General features: G+C 35.4%; 1 protein-coding gene across 8 annotated transcripts in view; it reads right to left on the bottom strand.

The window, feature by feature from the left end:
• Positions 1 to 1183: 1183 nt before the first annotated feature.
• The window catches only part of SMARCA1 (SNF2 related chromatin remodeling ATPase 1), a 38099-nt gene continuing 20447 nt past the window's right edge, over positions 1184 to 18835 (bottom strand). For 2 of the 8 annotated variants that reach the window (XM_087748539.1, XM_087748547.1), the window contains 8 exons: positions 17532 to 17642; positions 17198 to 17311; positions 14645 to 14767; positions 12942 to 13074; positions 11832 to 11950; positions 11421 to 11633; positions 6050 to 6160; positions 1184 to 5354 (listed from right to left, as the gene is read on the bottom strand). In XM_087748539.1, coding sequence (XP_087604665.1) covers positions 5283 to 5354; positions 6050 to 6160; positions 11421 to 11633; positions 11832 to 11950; positions 12942 to 13074; positions 14645 to 14767; positions 17198 to 17311; positions 17532 to 17642 — 996 coding nt within the window. In that variant the 3' untranslated portion in view covers positions 1184 to 5282. Of the gene's footprint in view, positions 5355 to 6049; positions 6161 to 8183; positions 8320 to 11150; positions 11241 to 11420; positions 11634 to 11831; positions 11951 to 12941; positions 13075 to 14644; positions 14768 to 17197; positions 17312 to 17531; positions 17643 to 18835 lie in introns of those variants that run through there. The other 6 variants (XM_087748541.1, XM_087748543.1, XM_087748542.1 and 3 more) reach the window with 6 other exon arrangements.

The following is an 18835-nucleotide window of genomic DNA, read 5'->3' as shown; positions in this document are numbered from 1 at the left end:
TTACCAAACTGCTGAGTGGAATTTTAAGATTTTGTGGCCTTCAGCAGTGTCCACCTAATTAACAAATGAGAAGATAAATGAAGATGACTTTTCAGCCTGTTTTCTTATGGCAAGAAACTGCCACGTAGAAATAAAAAGGTCTGCTCCCTGAAAAAGGTGTCTATAGCCTGACCTTCCCAAAACACTGAATGCGTATAGAGAGAACGATCACCACATGGCAATACCAAACTCCACTGCAAACTCCACAGCTGAGTAGCTCTGCAGACAGGAGGATCACTGCTCCCATTAAAAGTTCTGATGTTTGAACAGAGCATCTTCTCCAGAAGAGTTGGCAGGTACTGCTTCCAAGAAAACTTTGAAAACAGTAGACTTTAGTGCTGGTAGACCACCACAGAGTGTATGTAAGAAGCAGAAACTAGCTATGGGATCATACTCAGCCTGGCGCTAAGCAAAGCTATCTCAAAGAACTATAGTTCTTGTAGCAAACCCAACAATTGTTTTGGCCTGCTACTGAGGACAAGCTAAGGTGATCCACATCTCTATTCCCAGCTCCTTCTTCCTGGTCTAGGTGCCTCACCTGAAAAAGACTGAGGTCTATCAAAAGTCACTGTGAAGCAGACAGAATTGCTACCAGCCAATGCCAGGATAAACTGGTCTTCCGGAGCTCCTTACTGTCTCTCCTTTTTTTCTAGGGAGTCGTCCTGAGAAAAAAGTGGAAAACTGAGCATTCATTTACAGCATGCACTGCTCCAAGCAGAATATCTAGCATGTTTATAGTAATCAACAGCTGCAATGACAAAATTCCTGATCCCTGTCATTCTATGTCTCCTAGACTTAGCTCCAAAGTGTTTTATTTTAGTAACACACCAGAAGTATGGAATAACAGAAAAAACAGTAATATACTTTAATAGAGGATCAATATACATTGTATTACACTGTACTAAGAGACAACACAGGCAAGGCTGTCACAAAAATACAGGCACTACTAGTATTTTATTTTAGATTACAGGAAATTAGAAAGTTTGAAAGCAGATGTGGAACAGCCACACTCCTCCCTTACATTCAGCTACCATAGCCTGAAGGTTATGAGAGGTACAAGAGCAACGAAAACAAATCAAACTATTTTGAATAGTATTCAAGTACATCGGCCCATCTGTACCAGAAATATAATTACCAGAAGACATCAGGTTCATATTAATTTTTATTGTCATATATGTACAACTTAAGAAACAAATCTCAATTTGAAAAAGTTCAGAAGTTATCTTTCAACAACACAATGTAGACATACCTTTGAGGCAGCAAATATTCCTCCTATTAAGGCTCTTATGAAAGGATGGATACCATGCAAATGCAATGAAAGACTGCATTACATTTCAAAATATGCAAACCAAGTTCAACTTAAACTCTTTCAGAAAAAGAACACATCAAACATTATAACTGTGACCCACCAAAGCATTTACATACATGCTTGAAGCTAAGTACACGGACCAGTTAAATGTAAGTAAAATGTAACAACTGTCAAGCTGTCTTAACCAGATCAGAACTCCAGTCAGTGATCAATCCCTTCCAACATCACAAGTGCCAATATCTGCACCAGCCATGTCATTTTACATTCACATAAACCGCTGCTGACTGCAAAATTCCCTATGCTTTTTCAACCAGTAAGGCCCACATTTTTTACCTTTGGCATTAATTTGTGATCACTGAAAGTACTTAATCCCTCCACTGAACCTGGGGAAGAGGCACGCACGGAGAGCGCCTGTATTACAGCAGTGCACAGCAGGAACCGCAGGCGCCGCACGAGCTGCGTAACAGAAGTTACTTCCATCAGGCATTTAGAAAGATTGATTCATTTCCATATACTGTATCCCTTGCTTATGATCTCAAAGAGTGAAAGCTGGATCTTTTTTAAACCATAACCAGCATTAGCACTAAATCAAACAAGCAATGCTCATCTACAAGAAAAAAATTCTTACTCAGTATCTTAGTATAGTAATGCTACTTGTGCAAACAGTATCTAAAGATGGTCGAATATTACCAGCAGGGAGAAAGCTTCATTCCTTCCCTATGTCATTATAACAAATTGAAATCAAATACAATGAAGATGGGCAGCTGTGTGACTTTTTTACCGTCATCACTAACATAACTCAAAAATAAAAGGACTGATAATTTGAAAGCCATGAATATGTGAAAAGAACACAACAACTGTTGTGACCTCTCCCAGGATGTTACGTGCACTGCCTGATATGTGAAGGGTGTTAGATGACTACTTTTTCTTTCTTCAAGTCTAATGCTAACATGATCAAATTTTAGTTGTCTACTCAAAAGGAAACAATAAATTATTTTCAAAATGTTCTATCATGTAACTTTTTTTGGCAACTATCAAATTGCCTGAAGGCCCAGACTTTTCAGAAGTTTTGTATCACACTATATTCAGTGTTTACAAATTTCTTACAAGCAGTATTCCTCACCTAAGAAAATAGTAGTTAAAAGTAGGAAGATTCCTTTATTTCAGTCCATCTAATTTTGAGTCACAGCAGCATATCATTTAGATACTGCTAAGCACATACTGTGCGTATATCTGCAACTAGAAGAACGAAAAAGGAAAAGAAAGATTCATTTTACTTTAATCCTGACCAGCAGCTGTTAGCAATTTTCTTTAGTTATCACTGTGGGACGTGATGGATGGGAAGACTCAATACGCTGAGGAACTAGTATACAGTGTACAAGTGCTCTCAAGGACTGTTGTTCAACAGCACATTCAGTTTAACTAGGAACTACAGACTGTAAGAGATAACAGATAGTTCCTGGGAGCATCTATCATTCTTCAGAGAAGCTGTCTGATGACGAGGATAATATCTGGAAGAACGATTGCATGATCTTTTGCTATATAGCTAGTATATCATGTCATCGAAGGAGGAGAAAAGTGAACATTAACTCAAGTGGTAACTCAAACCAAGAAATCTGCATAAAAGAACAAGTTGAGATCTTACCAGTTTAAGACTTTCCATACACTTTGCAACACAGAGAAACTGCATATACAAAAACATGCAAGTCAAACAAAGCTGATCTACAATAAACAAAACCAGAATACACTTATTTCAAGACTTAAAACATTAAAATATTCACCCGATGCTAAATAGGAGCAATGGAATAAGGTCTAGACCTAGCCATGTAATTCATTAAAAAAATCAGTTGGCTCTTCCAGCCTTTATTTCCCTCCTCTTTTTATTTGTTTTTATAATTTCAGGCCATAAACTTACGGAGTGACATGGGAGCCGAAAGCAAATGTAAATAAGGCATCTTGCTCTCTCTATTAATAGCAATGCTCCAGGGATTTGTGATTATATATGTACATGTAGCTGCACAGCCTTTTTCCAGCCCATAATTATACGGGATGTCCTTCTCCCAAGGATAAAGCAGGATGTCAACTACTCCAATACCAAAAATATTATTTGAAAAGACAACCTTCTTTTCTGAGCAGACCTATCCCATCCAGGTTGCATACGCCTTTAAAAGCATGCATTGACAGCCACCACTAACCTTCTGTCCGAAAGTTGTGCCCCATCTTTATTAGATGTAGCTCTCAACTCATCAGGCGAATCTCAACATGCCCTTTTTTACACTACAAGTCTTACAAATAAAAGCCCAGTGAAATGATTAAAAACTTGGTCCCCAAACAAAAGCTCCATTCCAAAATACAAAATCAAATTATTAATCTTTCAAAATGCTCAACCAAGTCATCACACCCGTTTTGCCCCAAACCTAAAACACAGATTATCAAGAAAGGCTGGAAATTACTCATCAAGCTTACAGAGATTAATCCCAGAAAACATCAAAGACATTCCAATATATTTTAAATGACAGAATATGGGCAGAACTCTGTCCTAAGACTCAAGAACTTTTTTTAAAGTCCTGGATTTTACAAATACAGAAGAAGGTAGCCAATGCAAAGCATGAAACACAGAGTTTAAAGAGGTTTTTTCATCTCAAAACACCTCAAACCACAGAAGGAAGCAAACTGCACTAGAAGAAATTTACAAGTAGTCTTCAAGGGAAGTACCATGTAAAGCACACTGCATTAATCTAGACTTGACATTATGAGGGCATGTGTCGCTGTAGCAAGGTCCATACTAAACACCAGATCAGAGACAGAAGATTAAAGTAAAACATTAGATGTCACAGTCACCGTTCTACTGATCCGGGAAAGGCAGAGACTCCAAGGTGAGCAGAAACTATGAAGCTGCTTAATAAAGGCCATTCTTGCAAAGTCAAAAATCATACATCCAACACTTTCATCCCTTCATTAAAATAGAAATACTAAAAAGGAGCACTCCATAACATATCCCCATTGCTTCTGACTGACATGTTGAATCAAAGGTAAAAGCAGAAAGTTCACAGAGATAATTAGAGCAACAAAGACCTTTTAGCACAAGGCAGCATAGCTGAGCAGCCTACCAACCAGAAGATTAATTATTTTGTTTGTTACTTAAAGAAACTGTTAGTTGACTACTTCAGTTTATTAGGCATAAAAAAGTTTTCATCTAGAGGTCATTCCGAGCAACACCTCACCCTGTGTTTAAGCATGTATGAAGCCCAGCAGAAACCAGTGATAAAGAAGAAAAAAAAAAAATGTGTAAGTATTTGCTGGCTTTCCTTCCAAACATTTCAGAGAAAAATGTCAATTTAAAGCTGACAGCAAACAAGGATGTCAGTCTAATTAGATTTTTTTGTTCTGTCATGCTCCTGATCCTATCTAAGTACTCCTCTGAAAAAAATCTGATCAATGATGAAGGCACAATTATACAAACCTTAACATTCACTCTAAATGTAGCTATGCAAAAAAGGGAGAGGGTAGGGAAAACAAAGGTGAAGTATATTTCTCTTCAAATAATTAAGTCAGTTTATTTTCCAACAGCCATATAAATTTAAAATATGAAACAACAATAATACAGCTATAGAATCTAGGTTTTCTTTCAAAGCAGCAGCATATAAAACATATAAAAGCTAAAACCTCAGCACAAGCTTCAAAAAAACAAGGACTGAGTGAATTTTGCTGAAGACATAAAACTCACAAAATACAGTACACAAAAATACTGGAATGCATAAGATAAAGCTACACATTTTAGGTAAAGAAAGACATTGTAAAGTATACAAAATTTGCAAAATTAACCCATGGGATCTGGGGGAAGAGTACCATGAATACAAAGAAGTTGGCAATTAATACTTGTAGATGGAGAGAAGAAAGTGGTAGTTTTTCATTTAGCATTCAGTTTTCAGGTTCACGACTTCACTTTCTTAGCATCTTTTTTTCCAGAGTTCTCAGTAGCCAATTCTGCTTTTCTCTTCTGTGACTAAAAAGGGGAAAAAAATAGTTTATAAATTCAACAAAATGGTGGCACTATGAAAAAAAACATTTTGAAGTATACGACTAACCATTCAAAAAGAAGATAAATTACCCTAATGGATTATATATTTCAATTTGGCTTTGTAGGACATAATGAAAGGGCAAAATATCCCAGATTTAGACACTTAATTCTGCTACCCTTTTTATCTTCTTGAAATCATTACGTGGTCTCAGTGGTACAGGTACCACACATATCATGAATTGGATGACGAGATCAGGACCTTGACTTATACACAATTCTATTCTAAAGACGACAACTCTTCAAAATAAAAGAAGCGCTTCTTATCATTTCTTCTTCCAGGAACTACTATGTAGGGGAGGAATAACAATCTGAGATTAAATTAAAGCAAACATATGATCTAAACATATAGGTAGAAAGAGGGCAGCAATACATTTTCTTAAAGAGTCTTCCTCTGCTATTTAAACAAAAGACTTCTCAAAAAAAAAAAGCCCCAAAATACTATTAATTGGGAATACCTATGTAAAATCTAGGAGAGCTGTGAATAGACAAATATTTCAGTTTAATCTCTCAACTATTTTTGTTTATACTAAAACAATCAGTGGCCACAATTATCTTTTTCATTTTCTAACAAAATAGAATTGAATTCTGCCCCACTAGAAGTAAAGTGCTGCTAAACATACTGCTGTAACTTTTGCTCCTCTTTTCTTCTTTTCAGCTCGCTCTTTTTCCTCAATTTCCATATTTTCTTTTTCTATTAATGATATGAGAGTATTGCAGCGTCTCTGAAACTCCTAAGGAAACAGAAAACATGAAGTTCTCTAAATAAATTATATAAATTCTCTCATTTACAGAAATATGTTCAAAACTCTTGAATGCCAAACTACTTAACTTTTCCAAAAACATTCAATATTCATGTACTAATAAGACTAGCTCAGTTATTGTTCATCTGTCTTTACCTTAGTGTAACCTTCTTTATAAACAGAGAGAAATTTACTGAAACAGTCAACTTCCTGACAAGGAGTTTTCAGGATTGTCTGTATCTTCTAAACTGACACCGCAAAAGACTGATCTGATCTTTCACCTTGTTTAGATGAAGCAAATTATAGCTTGCCAGCATCCTCTGCCAGATACTAGGAAAAGAGGTCTTCAAGTATATTTTTTAAAGAAGAGAGAAAAGGAATGAAAGCTATCTTAAGCAATACTTTTCTGTGGCATGCAGACTAGTTTTTTGTGATAAGACACTGTAGAGCTCCAAACTGGCAAAAATCTATCCAGTCTTAAATCATGAGGCCACTGTTATATTTTTAGTCAAACAGCACCCAAAAGGTAGCAGGCCCTAAATGCTTTTAGCATCAAGACTTCCAAGCTATCTGAAAGTGATCAAGATTAAATGCTGTAAGGCCATTTATACATTAAAAAAAATAATTTCCAATACAACTCTAAAAGTATGTGGATTGCAGTTAGTAACAATTGACTTGGTTAATAGAACTCATTTGACTGGGACAGTTTCTTGTACCCCATCTCAAAAAAAAAAATCTCTTACCAAATATATAACAGTACTTGTTTTTATTATAATGATTCAGTATGTTCTATGTACATTGAGAACAGTGATTCCACGGGCTGTTCTTTTAGAACTCAAAGCAGAAAGCTTTATTCTGAGGAAAAAAAGCTGGAAAAATGTCTTATCTCTATTCAATTCAGTGAAGCAATTTTTGAACCACAAGCTATCCTAGAATTACCTAGTAGCATAAATCTTAACCTACAACTGGTCTATTTGCAATGAAGTGAACAGGTGACCTTTTTGCCCAGAAATTAGTCTCTATTTTCTCAGCCTCTGTAACCTGTATATTGCCACAGCCATCACATTACATGATGGAAAACGATGCAGCCTGCACGCTTTCTTGATCCTGAACGTTCTGAAACAGCCAAGCATATGATTCATCTGTGAGACATTAATACCCTCAAGCTTAACCACATTCCTTAAGTTCTATAGTTTCCACAGATTCCTCTACGAAGGGTGCTCCATGGCCTTGGGTGAAAGCTGGGTAATTCAGAATGGACACACAGAATCCTGCCACCACGTGAATTTTTTCTACCACAAAAAAAAAATTCTTCACGACATTTTTCTTTACAACTCTCTACTGGAAACATTCTGTCTCATGCATGTAGTTTTGGAAACAGAGTATTATAATGAGTCATTTCTACTACATCCATGTACAAGTAACCCCACACCCCCCAGTACAGGTTCAACCATAAATTAGGGCACCATGCTTGTGCCCTGGAATGTGACAGTCCTGTTGGAGCTAAAATACTCTCACTTCAACTCATAAAACCCCTCAAATTCCACCCACATAACATTTTTTAGATAAAAAGGCAACGAGTCTGACAAAACTTGAGTGCAAGCCATCCTAACATACATTGCATCTCCAAACATAGAACAAAATTTTTTCTGTCCCAAAAACCTACACTCTATAGATGAATAGAGATGATAAAAAGTAAAAGATGGAAGTAGAAAGATGATTGTCAATATGTCAGAAGCATTTCACATAATTTAAATTTGTGTACATTGCACTCAAAAGACTTAGGAGCTGTTGGTAAAGCTGATGACAAGCTGCTCCATAATAACAATCAGCTAGATCTTTTCTAGTATATGAGAAACTGGTTTGTGTTAAATTCAAGACAAGCAATTAATCAGAAAGGACTAAGAAATAACCTTGATCCATTTGCCGAAGGCACTAAGAAAAATCCTCCTCTTTCCTGGAGAAAAACGCTTGCATAAATACATACATTTATTGAAGTATACACATTCATGGTTAGACTTTCCAGATGGTGTCTACTACTCCAGAACAACATGCTGTGGACAGAGGATGGACTCAAAAACAATTTTCTCTGGAGAATCACAGAAGCAGTTGACAGTAAGATGTGACATGCACACAGGTTTCTTCTACACCTACCATCAGAAAGAATCTGCATGATAAATCCTGCATTGAGCTACTGAAATTTCAATATGGACTGATCCATTCCCTTTTATTACTATAAAAATACACTTAGACTTTAAAATGCCTTGTACCTTTAAAGATGAGATTTCATTCAGTGTGCCCCGATACTTTTCTCTTTAGGATGGAAAGAGATAAGATGTACTTTGCTCACCCCTTCATAGCTATAAAGACTAGTATTGCAATAAATAAGATGGGAGCACTGAACCATCACCTTCTGCATGACTGAAGGCAGAGATGCTGACTTGGGAGTGAAAGTAGTCCTACGCTCTGTCAACAGGCCCATATATTCCTGTATTTACAAAGGAGTCATTTGTCTTATACTGGGTAGGGTTTGCAGAAAGGTAAAAGAGAATATGCATAATTTATGACCTCACAAAACAGATACATGATTCACTACTGCTATGATATTTTGCATTCTTCCTGCATGGACAGAAATAAAACAACAATAACAACTAAACTTAAAAATTTAAACCTCTGTGCCCAGTTTAAAAAAAAAAAAAATTACAATTTTAGGCACTCTCAATCTCTTTGAAAGCTTACATTTTGGGTAAACCATCTGGTTTTGGAATAAATAAACGAAGCAGAATTTTTGTTTTCCAAAGAGAAATCTTCAGAAGAAGAAGAAGAAACAGAAATAAGATGGAAGATAAATTAGGTATTTATATGGAATTCAAGAGACATCTAGTGGTTAGTAGAACACAGTTTTCTCGAACAGCCTGGTAAGTCCTTTTCAGAATTATGCTGCCCTTTCCATCTTGTTTCATATCAGTTTGAATGTAATAAAGGGTAATTTTGAGATCACATGTGAATTTCAGTATTCTAAGAATTTTTATTCACTTCCACTGAACTTACTATTTACCCCTTTATAGAGATTTGTATTTATACTTGATTCATTATTCTTGGCATCAAGTGATTTTCCAGCACATTTCTTCATAAAAGTTACCAAACTAGGGCAAAATGGACCCATAGAAATCAATACTTCCACAAATGTCAGGATATTTGAATACGTAAAATGTATCAGTGATTGGCAGTTACAAACTACTAAATCCTACATACCATGACAATTTAAAACATTTAAGAAAATTAAATGCACGTTGAAAGTGAAAGATTACTTCAGCTTTGTATTTTCATACTATTCTTTTTCAACTGCGTAATAGCATAAAAACTAATAATATTACTATTAATGGACAGAATTTTAAGAGAAAACATACGTCAGAAGATTCACTATATTCTCAGTGCCTCAATTTCAGCATTAGACACCACAGAACATATTTCTTTAGTAAATGATTCCTATCCCCTTTAAAAAGAAAATTATACTGAGCATAAGGATCTGCAAGAGATTTAAATTGAATATTTAACTCTACCCCTGACTTTACTATACATCAACTAATATTAAAAATTGGGCTACATTTTTATTTTCTAGTACCCATTTCTATGATTTACTTAAATGGATTCCTCCATAGACAACTTAAAAGAAACTTCATAATAGACCAAATACTGGAGGTTTCTCTTTACGGACATAATTTTAAAATCCAGTAGTTCTTCAAACAGGCATTTTAGCAAGTAAAGCTTGTAATTCTTTTTAATTAAGGGCTAAGTGCTGCACTATCCAGTAACACTTTAATTGCTGAAATATCGAGTAGCAATTGTATTGCATAATTATAAGTAGCACTGGGAAAAGCAAATATTCCCACCTGTTCACATACACATTTTAAATATTTTCTCTTATGTTTTATTTATTCTTAGTACAGTACCAAGAACTCTGGAAGAACATTTTAAAAACAAATCCTGAGGCCAGGAAATGAAGACAGTAAACAATAGTGCACAGTGGTTCTGCAATTGCTAAACTACTAAAAAATCCAGATTTGTATACAAACCTACATTTAACTTACATGACTGCAGCATAGCATTTAATTAGAAATTTGCTTATAAGACACTGGGGAGAATTTATGACAGCTGTATAAGGGACAGTGTGCTCCACTCTTTTGTATCAGCCATGACCAATATGGTTTTGTATTCAAGCAGACAAAAAAAAAGTTCCAGCTCTCACTCACCACAAGTAAGCAAGATGAGGTAGTACAAAAAAATATTTGGAAGGACATTTTTCCCATATAAATATGTTCACATGAAAATGCACATGTGTGTTTCTTACATAAGGTGCACAGACTCATGAATTTTACTTGTAAGAAAAAGGAACTGAATCAGAGAAGATCTGAGCAAAAATTCCAGGGCAGAGCTAGCAGCTTTTTATCATTAAAAGAGTCCCATACTCTGAGGTTGGTACCTACATAGCTGCTTATTTGTAGCCACCGAAGCTTCTGTTAGTGTTATCACTTCCCACTTAATGATTAAATTAAAAAAGAATGGCTCTGCTCTTCAGACAGAGAAAGGAAAAAAAAAACATAGCTAAAATTCAGAATACTAGTCTACTTGCTATCAAACTTGTATTATATTCTCTAAGCACGAACAAATCTTCAGAAAAGTATAACTAAAAAAATTTAAGCACTTGCATGTGGTAATCCTTATTCACAACTACAAAGTGCATTTTAAACCAATTGCTTCAATGATTAATTCCTACATGAATCACTAAATTTCCTCATGCTTTTAGAAATTAAGTACCAATATTAGAGAAGCTGTTCTTTTCTCCCAGTATATAATTCAGATGTTTTCAGTCTTTAATATTGTCCAATAATTCTGAAAAGCAGTCATATTTTAAGAGACATTGTTTGGTAAAACTTAGTTTGCAATAAGAGTAACAAGGATATTTGTAAGGATAGTCTACCTCTGCATTAATCCCTTTGCGTAACATGGGACTTCAGCTTGACAGGTTTTCAAATCTGTTTGTTTCGGCTGTATTGTGTTGTTTGCTGTACTAAGGGAAAAGGTTATTTCAGTAAAAACTAGAAATTATAATAAAAACCAAAGTTATTCTTTCAGCACTTGTTTCCTAGACTCCAGTATTCTGGCACAAATCCAAATTTTATGTGATGGTGCTTAAAAAAAGGAACAAGATACTTCATATAATGACTTGTTCCCTGTACCCGATACCTACCATTGCAGTTCTAGATTTGATAAACCAGTCAAATCTGAACTGAGGAGCATTGCGCACACACTGCCTTAGTTCCTCGTACACGTTTTCTTTGTCAAAGCCCATCTTGTGTAACATGCATATCAAAAATCTGTCTTCCTCTTCTGTGTAGTTTTTCCCTTTGTTTGTTCCATACTGAATACGCAACTGATGAAAAGGTGCTTTATACCTTGCAATCTGAATGTGAAACAAAAATAAGGACTATTAAACATACAATATTACATCAAGGATTTATTGCATATTTGTGTAGATTACCGATACATGGTATGCTATATATGCTATATAAAAAGACAGAATTCCCATCCCCAACTATTCCTCTTCTGAAGGAACTTGGAAGAAGTCAGCTGCAGAAAACAAAAAACCTGCAATGATTACTTTGGCATCGAGGGCTTTCTTGATACTGATCCTCCGTTGAATTCTTGCCTCTCCTCGTTCAATTTGAGCCATAATCCTCTCAATGTCCTGTAGTTCATTGCAACGTTCCCAGAAAACAGCTAGAAATGCAAAACATAATTTGTAAAATGAAATCTCTTCCTCTACTCTTACCATTTTCCTCAGTTGAGGCATTCCAGCAAAAAAAGGAATGCAGTCTGTGGTTCCATTAAATCTTAAAAGATTTGATAATACTCTCCCTTTTACTGTGCTAGCCAAGAAATAAACTTGCACAGATCCTTTATTCAGTGTCTTTAAAAGTTAACTATAAGCAAAGGTTTAGTAACAACTGTAACAAAGTTTACATTCAACATAATTCATTGTACTCATGTAAAACTCCGAAAAAAATTACTGTTAAGAATAGCTTTTTGTAACAATGGTGAAACAGGTTAGAGCTGCTAGTCTAACAGTGAAACATTCATGTTTCAGTTTTCATTAGCTATCTTGAAGTTCAGAGACTACTTAGTCTATCTATCTGTTATAAAAGCTATTAATTTGTGGCTTCTCCAGTGACATCTTTTAGCCAATCCAAAATAAATTCAACACTTTGATGGGAACTCTTGCGGAGCTCTTCCTTCTTAAGCTATGGGAAGAACATTGCAAAGTTAATTTTTATGAAGGCGTTTAGTAAAATTAAATCCAAGGATGAAAGAGGAAGAGTTCTGTACAAATTAAAAAGCATTATGTAAATACAAGAGACAAAGATAGAGTGTACTAGCTAAAATAGCATATATACTCATAGCATAGAGAATCGTGTTGCCACTATAAGGCAACTTCATGATTCCACAAGACCGTGTTGTCAATGTGAATTAACTATGCCAAGTTCTAAATTTTGACTAAGGAGGGATAAAGGCAGCTGAAGGCATATTTATATGCTGCAAATTCAACCTTTTTAACTGAATTACATCTTCTGAAAAGAACCATCACGTACTTTTTAAAAAAAATTATTCTTACACACATCCAAAGTCTACATCTTGTAATTTTAAAAGAACACGTAGCAAAAGCGATGGTGATACCGCGTGATAAAGAAACACATTTCAAAATATCACAAACCTGAATATTCGATGACCTCCTCAGGTGACTTTCCCTCCACCTCACGGGCAATATTGTCTATATCGTCACGACCATATTTCTCATTAGCTTTAATAAACTGGTTAAAATCTCTTTTATTCCAGTTTGTAAAACCCTGTAAGCAGCAAGACAAAGAAGGCATTACTAGGTAGAAGGGACACATTTTGCAAAATTTTGTCTAATGTATCATTTGCTCCAATTGGCAATGCTTCTGCAATATCACTTAATTACAGTGGTTAACGGTCTTTCAGGATTTCCATAAGCTTGTATTATCCAGGGTTTATTACTGAATCATTAAAAGTCTAAAGAGTTATTTTTGTGCATGACTCCACATGCATTAGTAAGAGCTTTTTACTCTTCTTTCTTTTTAAACTTTTTCTCCAAAGAAACAAGCTCAATGACAGGTTACTGTAATTTTATTTAAGTCACCCTTCAGCAGATACAAGCAACAAATGTCTTGGGAGTATAGGGTGCACCAATGCAAGTGTCATTACAAGTTTAGAGTAGTGCAAGTACCTAAAGCAATAGGTCCTATTTCAGACATTTACAAACCGTGAACCAGACAGCTGGATGCAAGCATAAGTATGTCAAGAAATGATCTCTAGTCAGATGCAATCAAATGGAAACTCTATAGCACTGTGAAACAGAAAGTTTGTTATATACCAAAGAAATTAATCCAAAACTGAACAACAGTTAAGTAAGGTGCAATGTACAAAAACATCATCCAAGAATGAGACATTACAATTTAAAGACAGAGAAAGGAGAAAACATCAAGAACAAACAAACAAGAAAATCACATGCCTGAACAGCAATTTGTAGTGCATTGAGTTTCTTTCATCACAGAAATTCATTTATAAGGAACTCTGTCAGTCTTCCAGCTGAATAAGCTCACGCCACAATTAGCTAGCACCTTTACAAGAAGTCTAATATACACAGTACGAATATTTCTTTTTAATCATTAACAACAGTACTGACATGCATATCAGCACCAGCTTAAATATTTCCTCTGCTATAAACAGGTGAAATTAATAGCCAAATCGTGACCTTGCAAATTTCTTCTCAAGGTACACTAAAGCCAATTCTTTCACAGAAAATTTTCTGAATCCAAAAATCCTGTTGCTTTTTGAGACTTACCTTTCTGCTCAACAATTAGCTTTTAATAAGCTTACTCAGTGGGATAACAGTCCAAAAAGTCCAAAAAACTAGCCAGTGCCAGGGATTCAGTCCCAGTATAAAAGGAACATGCCTAACCACCCAACTGGGACAAAATTAATGGATGTGACATGTCTTATACATCTGTGTAAATACCGTATATGTTGACAGAGGCTTGTCCTCTCTGATTCAAACTCTTTTTCATAAAAAAACATTGTAGATGTACATACGAGAAACCCACTGATCGGATTTCTGCATGTATTGCTGGGTAGTGCATCTACTATATAAGTCCTTGCCTCAGAAACATTGAAGGCATTCAAGGAAATAGTAGGTGACTAAGAAATGAACTTGTTCAAGGACAGAAAAGGTCCCTCAAAGCAAAACCAAGCAAAAAAACATTATGTGTGGTGTGCTTTCTTCTTTCTGTACCATCAGTGTAGCCTTCCTGTGCATATTTATTATTAGTAGTATTTATATTCCATACTAGTAAAAAAAAAAATAATGATTAAATACTTCAGCTGGTTTTATTTTACCTGTGTTAGCAGCTTCTCTTTCTCTTCAGTTTCCTCAGTATTCAGAGGCATAGACTCATCTATCTTCTTTTGTTCCTCTTTTTGTGCCTGAGCTGCATTTGGGAGGTCAGGATTCCTGGGGACCTAAGATCAGGGGTATCAATAAGCAGTAGTGCAGCAATGTTATTAAAGAGACTGTACACCTTTCTGTAAACCTTGCTTTACAATTTATAAGCACATGCTAGATCTCACAGGACTGATATAGTCCATACCCGCTAAGCATTTGTTATCACAGAACAAAAACCCAAACAACAAAAAAAAAACCCCACCACTCCCCATCTTGGCTACCCTGAAGAAACCAAACCACAATAAAAACATTTTAAAATAACTACCAGAATATTTTCATCAGTATCTACAAAACTGTTGCAAAATTGAAAATATTATCCAAGACAAAGTGATGTATCAAATACTGTTTTTTATCTATGCTTGTTCCTTGTCTCACAAGCTCTTAATGTAAAGTTTATCTTCACCTAATAGTAACGAAAGGGTCCTATTCAAGTTTTCTTTAAGAAACTTCAGTGAAAAACATGGTAGAATACATGTAAATGGTAAAATACATTTTTTCCAACTATTAAATATTAAAGCACTGATCTGTACAACAGTTACCACGCGTTTTACCTAGATTCAAATCTCATTGCCTAAACCGTGCCTCCCAAAAATAGGACAAGGTTTTGTCAAATGTATGTTATCATTTTGTTATGCCCTGTACCCACCACTTCTACACACAATGACTTAGGGATATTGTGAGAGGCAGAGCCTCACCTCGTGTGAGCTGTCACAGTTCACTGATTTCAGTGGTCCTTTTCATTAGCTAAGGATCTGCTCTCTTACATCCAATGGTTTACAATGTTTTATTACTACAGGGAAATACTAAGTTCTGCCAGGTTTACTATACAGCTGTGCACACTGCCAAAGTAAGGACCAGGCAGACGACATTATATAAACAAGGCCTACCAACATTTTCTGTCCCTTTCCATGTCGACACCAATTTAATATCTGAGAACTTTAAACTGTGTATTGCAATTCCGTATCACACAACAGCGAACAAGTCAGAAACCAGTATCCAGTACAGATTTTGTAGACCTCATATTTCTGCAGCAAAAGGCAAAGGAAGTTAAGAGCTTTTTTTAACATCTGGCTAAGAAATTTACTTGGCTTTGGTGGTTTAAGTTAAGACTGACACAAAGCTTGGTCTCTACCTATTTGATACCTTCTGGCATTGTTTATGGCAGTTTTCAGTTTTAATAATAAACTCTCTTCAAATAGAAAGGTATACTTCCATTTCAAAACAGAACGAACCTAATCATATTTGCCACTTTCACCACAGTCATACTAAGTTTTTAAGATAACACGTTCAACCTATCCCATCTGACAGATTTCATTAACAGGCCAGAAACACCTCTCTTTTTACATGCATGTTGTCAACATCAGCAATTCTTTCATCTTTATTTGTTGGAGCATTAATTGAATAATTTATTTCCCTAAACTAATTACACTTCCTTTAATTCTTATTTTAATTCTATCCTGCCATCCACATAAAATTCTATTGGCTTCAAACTAGATTCTAAGACACCTTTTGCTTTTTCTTAAAAATATATTTTGTTAACATTAATTCTACTCTATTGCAACACCGATTTCCTATCCATTGCTTTGTATGACAAGTTTACGTTCTGCAACACATTTTATGTGATTTCTTCTTGCTGCAACCTGCCATGAAACACGGGGCTTTTTAAAATAAGTGACGTTCTGGAAGTAGGGGATCCATTTGATTTACTCAGCCAATACTGGCACAAGTAATGAAAATTAACATCAAAACAGAATCGGTGTTCACTGCTTGTCCAGTAATGTCAGCAGGGAAGAGGGAGAAATTCAGCTAAGGCGGGGGGGGGGGGAACAAGTCTGTTGTCTAGTTTTCTTTTTGTAGTAGTAATACATTCAGACTTCTCCACACCTTTAAACACTTTATATCCCAGCAAAATGCAGGGAAAACTGATGTCACTTTACTTACCTTCATTTCAACACAAAGTCAACTTCAACATTACCTTAAGTTACTTTCTGCACAAGATAAACAAAAGCTATACTGAAAAAAAAAAAAATCATGCCCTGGAAGGTGATCTTATATTAGCCACAAATTATTTTCTCACCTTAGACCACATACCACACTTTTTTTTTTTTTGAGAAGTATACGAAGCATCAGAACTCTTTCTTTTTTCTACTCTATTTTATTGTTAGGAACCCACCACAAAACACAAAGCTACACAGATATGAAATTTTTCATGAAGGAAGGAATTAGATTACTTTTTGTTTTCAGCAGTGGAATAGTAACAGAGGAATAGAGTTTTTAAGCCATTTCCTTCACAACAAGAAGCACTTTGCAAAAAATAAGACCAGAATGATATATTTTTTAGTTGCAGTCTCATTTACTTCATTTAGCTATTGTCAAGGTTGCAGTAAATCTGCAAAGAGGAATACAAATACATTTCACCAATTTGAAGATTAAAAAAAAAGCATTACCTTATATCCTATAGTCTTACGATAATACAGAATTTCTTTTTCCAGAAGTTCGAATAACCGTGGTGGGAAAAACTGGAAATCCTGAATATTTGGTTGTTTTGGAGGTCGTGGAGCCTTCAAAAAATACACAGGTACATTAGCATTATATCAGCTTGATTTCTGTGCAATAAGACTGCCGTAATTCAGCAGCAGTGGCAACCTATCACTTTACAAATACATTCATTTTATTACCAGTATAGGGTGAGAGCAGGGGAAGCAACACGGGAGAGGAGAAGAGCAAAAGAACAACACAAAAACACCTCCATACTTTCCAACCCTTTGGGACTTTCCTTACCTTTGGGACTTTTGGTTCACTAACACGTAGGGCTTCTCTGAAATAAGCATCAACTGCGTAATTAGCTTTGCGTTCTCGTTTTGGAGGCTCTATCCATTCCATCATGCTCAGCTACATGCAGAATAGAATAAAAAGATATTAAAGTAACTGTATGCTTTCCTAAAGTCACAAAAATAATGACTAACGTGGCACTGCAAAACAGGAATGTATTTTTGCGTGGCAAATCTAATGGTTGTGCTCAGCAATATGGATGCTGCAACAGAGCTCAAAAATAAGCTAGAAATCATAGCCGATTACAACACATATTTAGAAACATAAAAAGATAATACACAAGTGAGGCAGTGCAGTGGCATGGACATATCCCTTTACAGTATTCTACTTACTTCAGACACCTGAGTAAGGTTATGATTCCATCTACCAAAACACAATGGAAGGACTGAGGACTTGGGCTCTGAATTCTATAATATCTTGTGATATGAATTAATTGCTTCTCCTCTAAATATCACAATGAATAACCTCTACAGAGACTACAACATTGGCAAAAAAAAATCCATTAGCAGCAAATTAATTTTAACTAAATTACTTGAATTAAAAACTTACTAAAGCGTATTTCAAGACTGTACTGTATTTAGCTGGCTTCTTGTAATGAAATTATCAACATGAAAAAAGAATCATATGTATATACACACACACTCCGCTCTATTCTCACTAAATATTTTATTCTTCTAAATGTTTCTTCAAAATTGATAAGAAACCTGGGTTAGAAGGGCATCCTGTAGTTAACAAATAAGAGTTGACATATCTGATTCCAGGTAAGACCTTAAGGATATCTTGACTGTACATCCTGTACAAAACAGAGATGCAAAGGTAACATTGTGGGACCCTGAATAAGACCTCTCTGTTTGGATGATCCTTCTATAATTAGGTAAACTGTTGTACAAACAGTCCGCATTAATGCTTGTGACTAAAACCTTCATTGCAAAAAAGACTTAAGTCCTAGTTCCACATTTAAAACCATTATCAGGCTTGTTTTTTCCTCTCAGTTATGTGGCAGTAAAATAACACTGACTGCAGCAGTATAGTAGGATGCAACATAGTATTTTTGCTGCAGAAAGGATAAAATTTGAGCAATATTATCAGATTTCACCATGAAGAAAAACAGTGGGGCTGAAAGCTAATTTAACAAAAATTCAGAATATTGATGCTTCTACAGAGCTAAGTGAATTTTTCAGTAGCTTCTTACTTCTCTAGAATAACCTTTACAGCCATAACATTTCTAGCCTTTATGCTTGCACCTCTAAACT

Source organism: Nipponia nippon, unplaced genomic scaffold, assembly GCF_047370975.1.
Source record: "Nipponia nippon isolate SJK-2023a ecotype South Korea unplaced genomic scaffold, ASM4737097v1 scaffold_12, whole genome shotgun sequence".
NCBI lineage: Eukaryota > Metazoa > Chordata > Aves > Pelecaniformes > Threskiornithidae > Nipponia > Nipponia nippon.
Note: the sequence above shows the minus strand (reverse complement) of the source record. Positions and strands in the feature narration are given on the sequence as shown.